Source organism: Salmo salar, chromosome ssa12 (genome assembly GCF_905237065.1).
Source record: "Salmo salar chromosome ssa12, Ssal_v3.1, whole genome shotgun sequence".
In the NCBI taxonomy this organism is placed as follows: Eukaryota; Metazoa; Chordata; class Actinopteri; order Salmoniformes; family Salmonidae; genus Salmo; species Salmo salar.
In genome coordinates this window covers 75,041,860-75,059,362 of record NC_059453.1, presented here as the reverse complement: position 1 = coordinate 75,059,362, position 17,503 = coordinate 75,041,860, and the positions used below count along the sequence as shown (strand labels likewise).

The following is a 17,503-nucleotide window of genomic DNA, read 5'->3' as shown; positions in this document are numbered from 1 at the left end:
ACGGTAAAAGCTGCCACTCAATGGAGGTTGGTACTGTTTATAGAGCCATTAAAAACAGGTTGAAGACTGATTTTTCATGCATCTGGCTATGCTTTTGTTTCATTGTTGCTGTGGTGTGAATTTAAGGGCTAAATAAATGTAGAGCATATTCCTGTAAGAGTTAAATATAAAGTGACTTACAGCTGCCGGCCGTGGTTGGTAACCTGAATAGTGACAGTCCAGTTTGTCTGTGCCTTCCTCCCTTTCCTCGTTCTCCCCCTCATCACTGGACAGGCAGGAGACCCCGTCGGGGGCGGGCGTAGAGTGGTGGGGCGACTCGTGGACCAACGAGGGGTCTCCCAGGATACCGCCACCTCCGTGAGAGATACTGCTGTTCAGTCTGAGAGCAGAGGAAACAGTGATTTAGGGATGCAGGTACTGGCTGTACCACATTGCAAAAAGTAGTTGTTGGATGTTGGGTACCCAGGAAGAGTACATGGAGTGACTCACCGTGGAAGACCAGGATTTTGAGGTTTGGGTTTGCCGAGCACCAAAGGCTTGGTGGCGTCGGCGGCTCTGTTGCCTTGAGCGACCTGGTGGGGGTCGTGGTGGGGGGCGAGCCGGGAGGGGGAGGGGTGGGGGTCCCTGAGAGGGGGGATCTGCTGGGGGTGGGTGTGCTGCAGCTCCCGTTCCCGGGCTTTGCTCTTGTGCTCAGTTAACAGTGTGTCAAAGCGCTTCCTCCGGCCCAGCACTGCCCTCCGCTGGCTTAGGGAATGTGTCTGAGGGAGGGAGAAGGCCAAAGGGTATGTTAGGTCAGGATGAGCGGCACTCAGAGTCTGGAGGCTGCTTAAAGACCTAGGAAATGTGACAAGGAATATTTCCTAACCACACAGAACAGAGAGAAGGGGGGCAGAAGAGAGGGCTTGGTACCTTGCATGTTAGGGATCGTGTGCATGGCTTCCGAGCTGTCATATCCAGGACCCCACAGTGGATATCTGGATTAAACTCTCGTTCTGATGGAAGAGAGAACAAGAAAGAGAGCGAGAAAGAGAGAGCAAGAAAGAGAGCGAGAAAGAGAGAGCGAGAACAAGAAAAGGAAGAGAGAGCGATAGCAGAAAAACAGTATTCAGTTAGTGGCATTTCTGGGATAAAAGGTTTTACTGTTTGGCTATGACATGTCAGTGCTTGGATAAATTACTGATTTTCTAAATCTATTGCACCAAACCATATTACAGACAATTCCTTATCATCTCCTCTCACCTGACAGTCTCTTGTGGAGGTGTTGTCTGTTACTGGAGCTGTTGTCCTGCTTCTTGTCCAGGGCAGAGAGGGAGATGTGGCCCTTGCCGTTGGGGATCTGGCCAGGGGCCAGCAAGGGAGCCTTTGGTATGGAGGGACAGTTAAGGCCTGGCTTCAGGGGTGATGAGGAGCTCACAGTGCTGCTGGAGGACGACGCCGTGGCGGCCAAGGGAGCCTGCACCAGCTTGGCCCACACATCCACCTTCAGACGCATCTTCTCCACTTTGACCGCAGGGGTCAGGCTGGAAGAGAGAGATGGACAGATGGAGTGAGGGATGGCGGGAGTTTATCTATAGCAGCAAATCAAAGATCTCAGAGAAATCATTTCATTTCAACAGAACAGGTTTAGGTAGAGTTTGAAGTGTGTTTAAATCCCCAAGTAGAAAGCCAACATGTTTTGAGTGGTTGCAATTGGAGTTTGATAAAGGATCTCTTTTTAACACTCTTTAAGGGGCTCATTCAAATGGAGGGTAGCACGGGGAGATGTGTCAGAGCTAGACTTCTGAGGAGCAGGGAGGGGAGGACTTGAAGTGAGAGAAGTAAACATAAAGCAGGGCTATCAGAGGTGGGGGGATGAAGTTCAACATGACAACACGTTTTTCTTGGGTTCAACAAGGGCTCCCGAGTGGCGCAGCTATCTAAGGCACTGCATCTCAGTGCAAGAGGTGTCACTACAGTCCCTGGTTCGAATCCAGGCTGTATCACATCCGGCCGTGATTGAGAGTCCCATAGGGCGGCGCACAATTGGCCCAGTGTCGTCCGGGTTTGGCCGGGGTAGGCTGTCATTGTAAATAAGAATGTGTCCCTAACGGACTGCCTAGTTAAATAAAAATGAACTTAAAAAAGAATAAAAGCTAATGGTTCAGCAGCTAGGTTAGGCATGGCTTACATTTTGTCATTGAGCTCCCTGAAGAGAGGTAAGTGAGGTCTCTGCTGGATGCCTGGCAGCTTCTCTTTGGCTGGTTTGAGGATTTTGGAGTTGGACGAGGCGCTGGTCCCACTGGAGGAGCGGCCCATGGCCCCTCCACTGACCCCCCCGGCCCCGGGACCAGCCCCACTGCCCCTGCTCCGAGACAGAGCAGACAGGGAGAAGGCTGACGAGGGGGCCGAGGTGGAGGGGGGCTTGCTGGCCGAGCTGTGTCTTCTCTCTAGGGGTCAGTGGAAAAGCAGGTTAGGGATGAACTACAGTCCACACAGAGACATGACCAACAAGCATCGACACAGGCACATAAATCAGAAGGTAGTAACTAGTGTTCCATTTTTTTCTTGAAACAGGCCTTTGGACAGGTACATTTTTGCAATAAATGTGCATGGAATCAATGTGTGAATAAACACTAGTATAAGTGGGTAATAATGTACTAAACACAAAGTCAAAAATGGGTAGTTTTAAAAACAAAGACTGGAAAGCCTTGCTGATCCAGGCCAATTCACCTGAAATAAAAATACTGGTCAGGAGCGTGATTTCCTGTCTGAAACAGAATGGAACGGTTAGGCTTAAAATAACTGATACAAGAAAATACTGACACCAGAAGAAAAAAAATTTAACTAGGAGGAAAAAGAGCTGCTTAACTGGACAAAAGGGAAAATCCGCATTGCAGTATTTAGCCTAAACACTTATTTCTAATGTTATCGAGCACTCACTCCACAAACTAACACAATCTGAACAAGCACACTACACGAGAACTTGAAAGTAAAACAGACAGTAAGAGAAAATGAAAGCTATACAGCAAGAGAGGAAGAAAGCATGTGAGAGAATGCGAGAGGTATAGCTCTTCAGGCCGAAGCAGCTGAAGGCCGTTCCAGTCATGAGAGGGTTAATCTGACCATTTTACAGCCAGATAAGACAGACTGCACTACCTCCTCCCAACCAGTAGAGCAGCACAACAAACATGTTTCATCTTCTATCCATGGAGAAAAGTGTGTCAGAAAGAAGGATACATAAGCCTACAGACATAAAGACAGAAACAGACAATCAGTGAATGAGAGGGCAGATAACAAGAGAATGGAGCGAGAGGATGAGAGCAATAGATAAAGAGAGCAGATCAGAGCAGGATTAGTGGGAAATAGTCTGCCTGGCTGGCTCGTGGTGGCGTGGCGAGTTAAAACGAAACTCCAACTAACCTTCTGCTAAGCCCATGCAGGTCTGGGCTGCATGCCGAGGCTGTCTCAGTGGGAGAGCAGCAGTAGAGCAGGGCAGAACGCACAGCTGCCACTCCCAGCCCCACACCACCCCAGCTAGCTAACAGAGCAACACCTCCAGGCCCAGGCCCTTCTTCTCCCTCTGCTGTGACAAAGCCCCTCTCTGTGCCAAGCTGGAGCTTCACACCTCTTCCACCCTCCTACCCATGACCCACTGCCTTCCTGCTAACAGGATAGCACCCAACAGCCTCTCGCCAACCTCCCCCAACCCATAGCTGCCACTCAGTCCAAGGCAGACGTCGCTGCATAACCCACACTCAAGCGCGAGCAGGCTTCCCCAGCATGACGTTCCCACAACGCCTGCCAAATGCTGAGAGCCAGCCAGCCAGCGAGAGAGGTCCTGGCAGACCAATAGAACAGGAAAACAGAGACCGAGGAGAGGAGCAGCATTACAGTCTATTCTCACACTGGCAAATAACAGTAGTCTCTCTAGAGGGCCGGGGAATCCCTGGCTACAGAGGAGACAGGCTTGCTGGGGTACATTTTGGAAAGTGGGCCACAGCATAGGTCTACAGCACTCAGTGTAGGCTACACAAAGCAGCTAGGGCCAATCAAAATGATTTACATGGTCCTGTGCAGGCCTGCTCTCCTCAGAACATACTATAGCTCTGCTTGTGCTGATCCCAGATCTGTAGTCTCACAGTCAGTCACTGCTGAGTACTAGCATTTAGCTGTGAGGAGAGGATCTTTGTTCAGCGACCGGATTAATAAATGAATGAATAAAAGAGGAGCGGAGCTGCCTGCCTAGTGCCTGTTTAAACTCCAGTGTGTCACTCCTGCCCACAGCACCAGGCTAGCTGCTCCCTGTACTATACCCAGGGGCTCCACTGTTCAAACAGCATATGGATGGGCTTCAAGCAATACAGGAGAATGAGGTGAGACAGTCTAGATGGGAGAATCACAGTGCATTGGCCTTCAGCAGACTCCCTCAGCTAATGGCCTTCCTACCAGCAGCAACACTGTGGCTTCATGGAGTGAAAGTCATGTACAACTACACAGACTACATCCAGGGCAGAAAAGGGAGGGTCCCTCTGTGGTACCTTGCAGAGATGAGCTCATTATTTTAATAGAAGTTCACTAGTGTTTCACTGACCAGACAAGTTCAGTCGGCTTCAGATAGGAACTGTTGAGTCCTGCATTAACACACGGTACACTGGAAAACCAATGAATGAACAGGCCTACTATGGAACTTCATAATGCCGAGCCTATCAAATCAGTGAGATTATGCAGATGAGACTGACAGGCAGTCTGTGGTACCAGCGTGTGACCCATCTGAATCAATGTTATTGCACAACATTGAAGGTGGAAGTCCTGTTAATCAACTACACTGAAGTAGTCAGGTGCAACCACACCAGCACTAAGCTAACCTCAATGTATGTGGAAAGTACAAACTTCTGTATTTGCTACTCTATTCACATTTGCTATTAGTCCATGATTGTTGTGACTCTTGCCACATGACCAATGAGTGTCACCAATGACACCTGTCTCCCTCTTGTGGCCAATCCTGATCACTGCATAACCAGCAACAATCAGTGATGAAATATTACAGGCTTAGCTGTTTGTTTCTGTCCCAAAGGAAATGTTGAATAAAACACTGCACTGTAAAAGGAGAGTAGTGATTCCACTGAAGCCCCGTGGCCTTGACTGGTCAATTTAAATAGTATGGATCCCAATGTCCACGCTAACATAAAACAAATCTAATTTTATTTGTCACATGTGCTGAATACAACAGGTATAGATAGACCTTACAGTGAATGCTTACAAGCCCTTAACCAACATTGCCGTTTAGAAAAATAAGTAAAAAAATAGATAAGTAAAACATAAAAAATGCAAATAAATAATTCAAGAGCAGCAGTAAAATAACAATAGCGAGGCTATTTAAAGGGGTACCGGTACAGAGTCAATGTGAAGGCCCCCTTCAGGTTAGTCGAGGAAATATGTACATGTAGGCATCGTTAAAGGGGGGGGGGCAATGTTCAGGAGTCTCATGGCTTGGGGGTAGAAGCTGTTAAGAAGCCTTTTTGGACCTAGACTAAGTGCTCCGGTACCGCTTGCCATGCGGTAGCGGAGTACAGTCTATGACTAGGGTGGCTGGAGTCTGACAATTTTTAGGGCCTTCCTCTGACACCGTCTGGTATAGAGGTCCTGGATGGCAGGACTCTTAGCCCCAGTGATGTACTGGGCCATACGCACTACCCTCTGTAGTGCCTTGCGGTCGGAGGCCGAGCAGTTGCCATACCAGGCAGTGATGCAACCAGTCAGGATGCTCTCAATGGCGCAGCTGTAGAACTTTGAGGACCCATGCCAAACCTTTACAGTCTCCTGAGGAGAAATAGATTTTTCAGGCCCTCTTCACGACTGTCTTGGTGTGTTTGAACATGATAGTTTGTTGGTGATGTGGACACCAAGGAACTTGGTGCTCTCAACCTGCTCCACTACAGCCCCATCGTTGAGACTGGGAGCGTGCTCATTCCTCCTTTTCCTGTAGTCCACAATCATCTCCTTTGTCTTGATCACGTTGAGGGAGAGGTTGTTATCCTGGCACCACACAGCCAGGTCTCTGACCTCCTCCCTATAGGCTGTCACACTGTTGTGTCATCGGCAAATTTAATGATGGTGGAGTCGTGCAGTCATAAGTGAACAGGGAGTACAGGAGGGGCCCCCGTGTTGAGGATCAGCGTGGCTGATGTGTTGTTACCTACCCTTACCACCTGGGGGCGGCCCGTCAGGAAGTCCAGGATCCAGTTGCAGAGGGAGGTGTTAATTCCCAGGGTCCTCAGCTTAGTGATGAGCTTTGAGGGCACTATGGTGTTATTAATATGTGAAGTAATGTGTGCATTAGTGTTGTCACGACACCATTTTACTAACGATACAATACCAGGCCAAGCATCATGACACCAAGTAGTATTGCAATACCAGAGTGGAAAAATATTCAGGGTGGCCTAATGTCCCGTTTGCCCCCCCGACGCTTGTTCTAGTTTTCTAAATGTTATGCGCATGTGCTAAAACCTGTCACTGATATTCACACTTCTACTCAATACAACAAATTGCATTTAACTTCACACTGTAGTCATTGCCAAAAGTTGAGAATGACACACATATAAATTGTCAAAGTCTGCTGCCTCACTTTGTATGATGGCAATTTGCATATACTCCAGAATGTTATGAAGAGTGATCAGATGAATTGCAATTAATTGCAAAGTCCCTCTTTGCCATGCAAATGAACTGAATCCCCCAAAAAACATTTCCACTGCATTTCAGCCCTGCCACAAAAGGACCAGCTGACATGTCAGTGATTCTCTCATTAACACAGGTGTGAGTGTTGACGAGGACAAGGCTGGAGATCACTCTGTCATGCTGATTGAGTTCGAATAACTGACTGGAAGCTTCAAAAGGAGGGTGGTGCTTGGAATCAGTTGTTCCTCTGTCAACCATGGTTACCTGCAAGGAAACACGTGCCGTCATCATTGCTTTGCACAAAATGGGCTTCACAGGCAAGGATATTGCTGCCAGCAAGATTGCACCTAAATCAACCATTTCTAGGATCATCAAGAACTTCAAGGAGAGCGGTTCAATTGTTGTGAAGAAGGCTTCAGGGCGCCCAAAAAAGTCCAGCAAGCGCCAGGACCATCTCCTAAAGTTGATTCAGCTGCGGGATCGGGGCACCACCAGTACAGAGATTGCTCAGGAATGGAAGCAGGCAGGTGTGAGTGCATCTGCACGCACAGTGAGGCAATGACTTTTGGAGGATGGCCTGGTGTCAAGAAGGGCAGCAAAGAAGCCACTTCTCTCCAGGAAAAACATCAGGGACAGACTGATATTCTGCAAAAGGTACAGGGATTGGACTGCTGAGGACTGGGCTAAAGTCATTTTCTCTGATGAATCCCCTTTCCGATTGTTTGGAGCATCCGGAAAAAAGCTTGTCCGGAGAAGACAAGGTGAGCGCTACCATCAGTCCTTGTCATGCCAACAGTAAAGCATCCTGAGACCATTCATGTGTGGGGTTGCTTCTCAGCCAAGGGAGTGGGCTCACTCACAATTTTGCCCAAGAACACAGCCGTGAATAAAGAATGGTACCAACACATCCTCCGAGAGCAACTTCTCCCAACCATCCAGGAACAGTTTGGTGACGAACAATGCCTTTTCCAGCATGATGGAGCACCTTGCCATAAGGCAAAAGTGATAACTAAGTGGCTCGGGGAACAAAACATCGATATTTTGGGTCCATGGCCAGGAAACTCCCCAGACCTTAATCCCATTGAGAACTTGTGGTCAATCTTCAAGAGGCGTGTGGACAAACAAAAACCCACAAATTCTGACAAACTCCAAGCATTGATTATGCAAGAATGGGCTGCCATCAGTCAGGATGTGGCCCAGAAGTTAATAGACAGCATGCCAGGGCGGATTGCAGAGGTCTTGAAAAAGGGTCAACACTACAAATATTAACTCTTTGCATCAACTTCATGTAATTGTCAATAAAAGCCTTTGAGACTTATGAAATGCTTGTAATTTTACTTCAGTATCTAAAGACACTGAAGCAACAGACTTCGTGGAAATTAATATTTGTGTCCTTCAAAACTTTTGGCCACGACTGTATAATAGAATACGGCATATTTGCAAAGGCCTGGGAGGAAGGAACATACATGCATAATGATCTGCATGTCATTGTGGCAGTAAGGGGAAAACACTGCATGAAACCTCTTCAGTTAACACACAGACACACACCAAACACATGCACACTGCCCCCAAATGTAAAAACATTAGGTACCAACCAGGATGTAAAGAACACCAGAAAGTAGTGATGCACCGATATGACATTTTTGGCCGATACCGATATCTTATATTTTCCTTGCCAAAAAGAAAACAATACCGATAATAAAAATTTTAGCGGCCTTTTAAGCATTCTAGTACAGTTAAATAGTTAACACACACACACTGTTCTAAGGCACTGAATCTCAGTGCAAGAGGAGTCACTACAGTCCCTGGTTCGAATCCAGGATGTATCACATCCGGCTGTGATTGGGAGTCCCATAGGGCGGGGCACAATTGGCCCAGTGTCGTCCGGGTTTGGCGTCATTATAAATAAGAATTTGTTCTTAACTGACTTGCCTAGTAAAATAATGTTTACACACACACGCCAAAAAGTTTTTTTTGCCAATTACGCATGTCCCCATTACTAGTAAAACAAAATCAAAACCTATTTCTTTCACTTACTTGCTGTGCTGTTTCATGGGTTCATTTGTTCAGTCGGTTAATTCTCTTACAGGATTTCATCATACATGTCAAGCAGTGAAGTTTCAGCTCTGTCTGTGGCGCCTCTTCCTCACTGTGTCCGTTTCCATCTTGTCCAGCTGTGTCTAACATTTCACGTAAACCCTGTTTATTGTCTGCATCGAAGTAGCGGTCCTTGTACATAGTATCGAGCATGGTGGTAAAGAGAACGCCACCGAATCGCTTTGTTGAGCAGGCGTTTCAATGCCGTGACGGAGGGTATCACGTCTGCTGCAGGCGCAGTTGATGAGCTTATTTCTCGAGTCAGTTGTTCGAATGGAGCTAGCTAGTATGTTCATATTTCCACGTTTCAAACATGTTCTCAAATGCCATTGAAATGGCAGCAGCGGTATGACAACCAGCACATTCCTGAGCATGCAATATAACTTTCCTCAGTACGAAATCCTCGATGATCCACTGTGCTGTCAGACTCAGCATGCTCATGGGGTTGATATCAGTGGTCCAAATGTCAGTCTTGAAGCTAATAGCAGTGCGTTTAATGTTTTTTAAATGTTTGTTTTTTTAGCAGTGACTCGATTACTGTGCAACTCCGGTAGGGCAACATCTGAAAAATAGCGCACTTGGCAGTGTGTACCGGTGCTCAACCAGTCGGTGAAAGCCAACGTCACCCACGACGGAGAACTGTTGATTGTCAAGGCAATAAATTCCATTATCTTGGCGTTAATGGACTTCGCCATGGAGTTGTCGCTGAAATTTTCTTACTCTTTCAAATGACCGCTCAACTTGTTGACTGCTCGATCCACACAGCAGACATTGTGGGCTAGGTTAGGAATGCTGTGTTGCACGTGTAGCGCTAAATTTTAAAGTGCCGCCATTACGTCATGTACCTACGTTATATAGGTATGCATGTCAGCTCTGACATCGGTTTTGCACATCAGTGTTAAACTAGACATCGGGCCGATGTTGGCATTTTTAGATATACACTGAACAAAAATATAAACGCAACATGTAAAGTGTTGGTCTCATTGTCATGAGCTGAAATAAAAGATCCCAGAAATGTTCCATATGCAAAGAAAGCGAAGTCCTCTCAAATTTTGTGCACACATTGGTTTACATCCCTTTCAGTGAGCATTTATCCTCTGCCAAGATAATCCATCCATCAGCTAATTTAACAGCATGATCATTACACAGGTGCACCTTGTGCTGGGGACAATAAAAGGTTACTAAAATGTGCAGTTTTGTCACACAGCACAATGCCACAGACTTCATGTTTTGAAGGAGTGTGCAATTGGCATGCTGACTGATAATTTAATTTCTACCATAAGCCACCTCTAACATCGTTTTAGAGAATTTAGCAGTATGTCCAACTGGTCTCACAACCGCAGACCACGTGTATGGTGTCGTGTGGGTGAGCGGTTTGCTGATGTGAAATTTGTGAACACAGTGCCCCATGGTGGCGATGGGGTTATGGTATGGGCAGGCATAAACTACGGACAAAATTGCATTTTATTGATGGTAATTTGAATGCACAGAAATACTGCGACGGGACCCTGAGGTCCATTGTGATGCCATTTGTTTTTTAGGCAACTGTGACCAACAGATGTGCATCTGTATTCCCAGTTATGGGAAATCCATAGGTTAGGGCCTAATGAATTTATTTCAATTGACTGATTTCCATATGAACTGGAACTCAGTAAAATCTTTTAAATTGTTGCATGTTGGGTTTATATTTTTGTTCAGTATAGTTTAGGCTTACATTAGGCCTATATAAATCGTACCTTTGAAGCACATCTCACGAGTAGCAGACCCTTTTCCTTTCTAACTGTGCCAATCAAATTTGTCGAGAACTACTGTCAAGTTACCAGGTTACTAGCTAGCTAGGTAACATGACTTCACAACATTGTTATCAAAGCAATAATTAGTGGCCCAGGGTTAGTTCAAAACAGCCAGTGGCATAGTGTGAAATTTTATCAACTATTTTTTCCCCCCCATTTGAGCTAGAGACAAGTTGTTTTCTTTGCTGTAAAGTTGCAAGCTGTTTTTCCTCTCTAGCACTGCTGGGTGACATCGAACTTGCAAAGCCTACTTAAACTGCCTTGTGCAGGTGAGTGATGGCTGGAAGGGGATGCGCTGCCACACATGATATGCGCATGAAAGTGAAGTGGACAGTATTGGACCGGTGCATATAAAGAGACTAGTTTCTGTTGCTTACATTTTTTATTATTACATTTATAAGCCAAACTGAATTTATAAACATTTTATAAGATGTGCCAGCCAGTGGGTTCTTTAGATCAGTATGGCCCAAAAAAATGTATAGTATCATATGAAACGGTACTATACAGTATTCAAAAATGTTGGTATCTTAAGTATCATGACATTTTGGTACCGTGATATTACCGTGGTACCAGTATACAGCGCAACACTAGTGTGCATATTGGGACACAGATGGACTTAAGTGACCAGCCCAGAGTAGAAATGGAAGGAAGTGCCATTCGTTTTCAGACACCTAAAGGAAGGGAATAAAGGCCAGAGGCTTACCAGGTTTACACTATAAAACTGGAGATATCAAATCAAATTTTACTTGCCACATGTGCCGAATACAACAGGTGTAGACCTTACAGCGAAATGCTTACTTACAAGCCAACAATGTAGTTTTAAGAAGAAAATAAATAAAAGTACCAAATAATTAAACAGCAGCAGTACGGGTACAGAGTCAATGTGTGTGGGCACTGGTTAGTTGAAGTAATATGTACATTTAGGTAGAGTTATTAAAGAGACTACGCATAGATAACAGAGTAGCAGCAGCGTAAAGGGGTGCAAATAGTCTGGGTAGCCATTTGATTAGATGTTCAGGAGTCTTATGGCTTGGGGGTAGAAGCTGTTTAGAAGCCTCTTGGACCTAGACTTGGCGCTCCGGTACTGTTTACCGTGCGGTAGCAGAGAGAACAGTCTATGACTAGGGTGGCTGGAGTCTGACAATTTTTAAGGCCTTCCTCTGACACCGCCTGGTATAGAGGTCCTGGATGGCACGACCTCTATACCAGATATATCAAGTGAATATTCCAATTAAAGTTTAAAAAGCAAACTGCTTGCATGACATTTTACAAACTAATTTGTTCTAAAGACTGAAGGATCCATACTAAAGCTACTAAAAGCATGCCTGAAGCATTACAACGCCATTCCTCTGCATGAGGACATTGATATGTCCAACAAAGTGCCTTCAGAAAGTATTCACACCCCTTAACTTTTTCCACATTTTGCTGTGGTATAGCTTGAACTTAAAATTGAGATTTGCTGGGCACTGGCCTACACACAAAAAAACAATGTCAAACTGAAACAGTTTGATTTTTTTTGCTTGTTAAAAATGAAAAGCTGAAATGTCTTGAGTCAATAAGTATTCAACCCCTTTCTTATGGCAAGGCTAAATAAGTTCAGGAGTAGGAATTGACTTAACAGGTCACATAAGTGGCATGGACTCTCACTGTGTGCAATAATAGTGTTTTAGTGATTTCCTACATTTTTTATAGTGATTTTTTAGATGGCTACCTTATCTCTGTACCCCACACATACAAATATCTGTAAAGTCCCTCAGTCGAGAAGTGAATTTCAAACAAAGATTCAACCACAAAGACCAAGGAGGTTTAGCAATGCCTCGCAAAGAACAGCACCTATTGGTAAGATGGGTAAAAAAAAAAAAACTGCATTATTAAGTTATTAATTACTCTTTTGCTGGAGTATCAATACACCCAGTCACTACAAAGATACAGGAATCTTTCAAATCTACACTGGAGTTGATAACCAAGAAGACAGTGAATGTTTCTGAGTGGCTGAGTTACAGTTTTTACTTAAATCTACTTGAAAATCTATGACAAGACCTGAAAATTGTTGTCTAGCAGTGATCAACAACCAATTTGACAAAGCTTGAAGAATTTTGAAAAGAATAAAATGGGCAAATGTTCCACAATCCAGGCGTGGAAAGCTTAGAGACTTACCCAGAAAGACTCACAGCTGTAATCTCTGCCAAAGGTGCTTCTACAAAGTATTGACTCTGGGGTGTGAATACTTATGTAAATGAGATATTTCTGTATTTCATTTTCAATAAATTAGAAAAACATGTTGTTTTCACAGGCTATTGTGTAGATGGGTGAGAAAATACATCTATTTAATCCATTTTGAATTAAGGCTGTAACGCAACAAAATGTAGAATAAGTCAAGGAGTATGAATACTTTCTGAAGGCACTGTGTTATTAAAACACAAATTCTTCAAGAATTACACACAACAGTTTAGACTAGGCCATTTCACCAAAAAAAGTAATCCTTCAATGAAACAGCTCAATGAACAGATAATACCTTGCTCTTCTTAACTAGGAGGTATCAATTATAACTGTAGGGGAAGGTAGGCCTATACATTTTACAGACTAAAATCTATTTTAAAAGGTCTCCAAACTTTAACCTAAAGCACACCTGGAATAAATAGATTATTCATGCGAACGAATTAGCCAGAGGGAGAGAGAGTTTACACCACATTATCTAACCCTCTGCCTCACAGGTGCTCACTTTGTCTGTGGAGAGAGCAGTTCTCTTAATAATTGCACTGAAGCACATGGGTGTGTGTGTGTGTGTGTGTGTGTGTGTGTGTGTGTGTGTGTGTGTGTGTGTGAGCACAGAGGGTTCACCAAGCTGGTTTTAACGAGATACACAGCAAAGCGATCTCTTGATTGTAAAATCCATAATTCATCAATTCTTCCCAGCGTGCCAGCCAAAAAAACAGTTTAAGAACTCACACAGCAGAGAGGGAAAAACATACTCCTTTACTCTTTGTAGTACTTTTAAGACCTCTTCAGACATCTCAGGGACAGCTTAACATGCTAAAACAATAACTTAGACTGCACTCACACTGAGAGGCGTGGACTCGGAGGAGCACATCAAATATTAACAGGAGAATTGTAAACAAGTCTTAGGCGGTGGAAATCAAAAGCCTGAGCACTCCTTTCTCATGTTACGTTATAGAGAGTGCAGAGGTGGAGAATGGGAGGGGTGCTTTAATCCTTTCGAATGTGATAGTGTCTGAACATGCGTGCACACGCACTCTATAGTTGTGTCACTCTGACAGAGATTAGTGCCGAGCAGGTTTCCCCAATGCATAAATCTAGAATATGCTCTCCCTGCCCAAACCCTTCAGAAGAGCTATAAAACAAAAAAACGATTAAACCCGACCCTGGATCAGCTCGGTTTGTGTGTGTGAGACTTACCGTAGTGCGCTTGGAAGGCCTGGGGCTTCACCACCTGGCTGCAGTGGCTGCACATCACCAGGTAGAAGTCGTCCTGTGCTGGACACTGGCCAAATATGGGCATGTCTGTGGTTCCATGGAGGGGGGGGGAACACAGATGAACAGGATAAAGACAACCAGTATCTATTGAAAACTGTAGGGAGGTAGACACAGGAAGTTTCTGAATGAAACATTTGAAACCATGCAGTGTTATAGACGGAGGGAGATAAAGCCTAGGCAACTAAGCATTCAATACTCTAGGATAATTATGGTTAATTCAGGTGTGAGAACAATCATTCCAGACAAACACTGATTGCACACTTGTAAAGGTTACACACACACACAAAGAGGGTACCAGCCCCATTTCACAGTACAGGAAACAACCTAGTGATAAGAACAAGGAGATGACCGAGTCAGCACTCCAAAGGTTAACTGCTGCAGAAACACAGTGACAGGCTACCCACACGCTACACACCTAAGGGGTGAAGCAGGCAGGATAACTACAGCCAGTGTCAGAGCCTGTGAATGATATGTGACTTCAAATAAACAAGAGGTTGGAGAGCAACTGAGGCAGAGACCGTACCTGCAAATATTCAAATAAACTAAATCCTCCAGGCAAAAAATAACACCTTCATTCACAGGAATGCATATTATTATCTTATGTGACCAGAATAACTACATTAACAGTGGAATGCAGTTAAAGTTAAAATGTTCAACCTTGGTCAGTCATTGCATTAGTTAAATGCTTAACAGAGCTAATTGGTTGGTGGGTTCATTGATGTGCTCAACACCACCAGTAGAAGCTGTTATGAAGCCTCTTGGACCTAGACTTGGCACTCCGGTACCGCTTGCCGTGCGGTGCGGTAGCAGAGAGAACAGTCTATGACTAGGGTGGCTGGAGTCTGAAAATGTTTAGGGCCTTCCTCTGACAACAAATATTGTTGTATGGTGGTATTATACACTTTTTGTTTGTAGATATGTAGTGGTGTAATAATGTGATATGATGTACTGTTTTATCTTTTGTTGTATGTGTGATGTAAGCGCCTTAATGTGTTTGGACCCCAGGAAGAGTTAATAGGGATCCATAATACATACAAATACAAGACTCACTCCTTTTTTGGTGAAAGCTCCATCATGGAAATCAGACGGGCACACTGGGAGACAAGGAGAGATCAACATTTACCCTCACAAGGAGAACAACAAAGAGCTAATGAAGGGGCTAATTAAGAGATCACCCAGAGTGCCCGCCCACACGCCGCAGCAGACACGGCCCTCCAACACACGGCTGAGGACACTTGAAACGTCACCAACGTTTCCGAGGCTCTGGCTATTCAAGTCCACACAAAAGCCTACCTGTGCTCTTAGAAAAGTCATTTGCTGCTGTGGACGGGGGAATTAACACGCTGACCCGTACTAAACACAGGGTTAGTGACTGGTCTAACTGGTCTCTTAAATGAGCACCAGCTGAATCACCAGTCCACTCTGCATTCAGGACATTGGCAGTGGCACTGCACTATTGAAACATCCAACATTAAAAAAGTGGTGAAACTCCATGTGCCATTTCATTCCCCATTTTCTTGTGTGGTATGGAGATGAGAAGGAAAGAAAGAGTAGAGTGCAGTTAATTTCACCTTCCTCTTCAATGGCAGTGATGAATGATCTAGGTAGAGTAGTAGCAGATATTGGAGGCTCACAGCACAGAGGCTGGCTGCACACAGACACAGGGCAGCAAACTCTGACCTCTAGCCACTACGTTTCCCAGCTTCCCCTTCTCAGTCTGCTATATCAGTCACATGGGTGAAGGGGAATCAGAGAGATATCATGGGAGTGAATGAACACAGGCGCAGATCAGAAGAGAGAATCCTTCAGTCACGTTCCAATTATGGCTCTTGTGAGCGTGTCATGTCTGGATCGTGTCCGTGTATGTGTAGAAATGGCTGTTCCACCAGGGAGACATGTGGTGAGTCATGGTAGAGGTGTAGTCATCCACAGGGTAAGCCATAATACCCCGCACTTCACAGGGCTGGGCCTGAATGTCAATGTGCTGAGACAAAGAGAAGAAAACACACTCCAGACCTGAGGAGGATGTAGAAGTTTGTGGACCAACTGTGATGTAAAACACAGGAGAGGGGCTATGGGTTTGGAAATGGTGATTGGAGCCAACTAAGGACATACATCCTACCATCACCCGTCCTGTACTCATCTCCTTCCCTTCAAGACCACTGACCTGTTATCAATAGGTGAGGCTGTGGTGAAAAACCTACTCAGTGCTTGTACCTATCCATGGTCATGAGGTAGAGAATGAAGAAAGAAGGCATTAGTCGTAGTAGCCTAGAGTTTAGAGAGGCGAACCAGCAGCCGAAAGGTTGCTGGTTCAAGCCCCGGACAACAAAAATTGGAATGGAACTCAACGGGCAGCTAGAAGCTTGCTGGTCTTTGATCCCATGTACCATCTCCTGCCATGGAGCCCTTCGGCAAGGGACTTAAATCCTCACAATTTCTCTCCATCCAGGGGCGCTGCATTGCAGCTGACCCTGTGCCTCACAACGTGTATGTGTGTACCTCAAGGGTGCTGGGAAAGGCAGAAGATACATTTCTGTTCTAACCAAAGGACAACTAAGTTGTATTCTATTGATGTTTTTAGGACACGATCAGCTCTCCCATTTTCTTACGAGCAGTTTGTTGCACTTACAGCCAGTCGAAAAGTATTCAGACCCCTTCCCTTTTTCCACATTTTGTTGTTACAGGCTTATTCTAAAATGTATTAAAATAAAGTCTTCACACAATACCCTATAATGATAAAGTGAAAACAGGTTAAGAAATGTTTTCAAATGTATTAAAAAAAAGTGAAATACCTTTACATAAGTATTAAGACTCTTTGCTATGAGACTCGAAATTGAGTTCAGGTGCATCCTGTTTCCATTGATCATCCTTGAGATGTTTCTACAACTTGGAGTCCACCTGTGGTAAATTCAATTGATTGGACATGATTTGGAAAGGCACACACCTGTCTATAAAGGTCCCACAGTTGACAGTGCATGTCAGAGCAAAAATCAAGCCATAAAGGTCGAAGGAATTGCCCATAGAGCTCCAAGACAGGATTGTATCGAGGCCCAGATCTGGGGAAGGGTACCAAGAAAATGTCTGCAGCATTGAAGGTCCCCAAGCACACAGTGGCCTCCATCATTCTTAAACGTAAGCAGTTTGGAACCACCAAGACTCTTCCTAGAGCTGGCCGCCCAGCCAAACTGAGCAATTGGGGGAGAAGGGCCAGGGTTAGGGTGGTGGCTAAGAACCCGATGGTCACTGACAGAGCTCCAGAGTTCCTCTGGGGAGATGGGAGAAGCTTCCAGAAGCCACTCCTCAGTAAAAGGCACATGACAGCCCACTTGGATTTAGCCAAAAGACACCTAAAGGACCTAAGATTCTCTGGTCTGATGAAACCAAGATTGAACTCTTTGGCCTGAATGCCAAGCGTCAAGTCTGGAGAAAACCTGGCACCATCCCTACGGTGAAGCATGGTG

At 45.0% G+C, this 17,503-nt stretch overlaps 1 protein-coding gene across 1 annotated transcript in view; it reads right to left on the bottom strand.

Moving 5' to 3' along the window:
* The window catches only part of atxn7 (ataxin 7), a 34,566-nt gene that overhangs the window by 5,435 nt on the left and 11,628 nt on the right, over nt 1-17,503 (bottom strand). Inside the window, exons 5-10 of the mRNA XM_014133430.2 lie at nt 13,962-14,066; nt 2,168-2,426; nt 1,240-1,520; nt 910-992; nt 490-758; nt 181-379 (exon numbers count right to left, since the gene is read on the bottom strand). Coding sequence (XP_013988905.1) covers nt 181-379; nt 490-758; nt 910-992; nt 1,240-1,520; nt 2,168-2,426; nt 13,962-14,066 — 1,196 coding nt within the window. The remainder of the gene's footprint in view (nt 1-180; nt 380-489; nt 759-909; nt 993-1,239; nt 1,521-2,167; nt 2,427-13,961; nt 14,067-17,503) is intronic.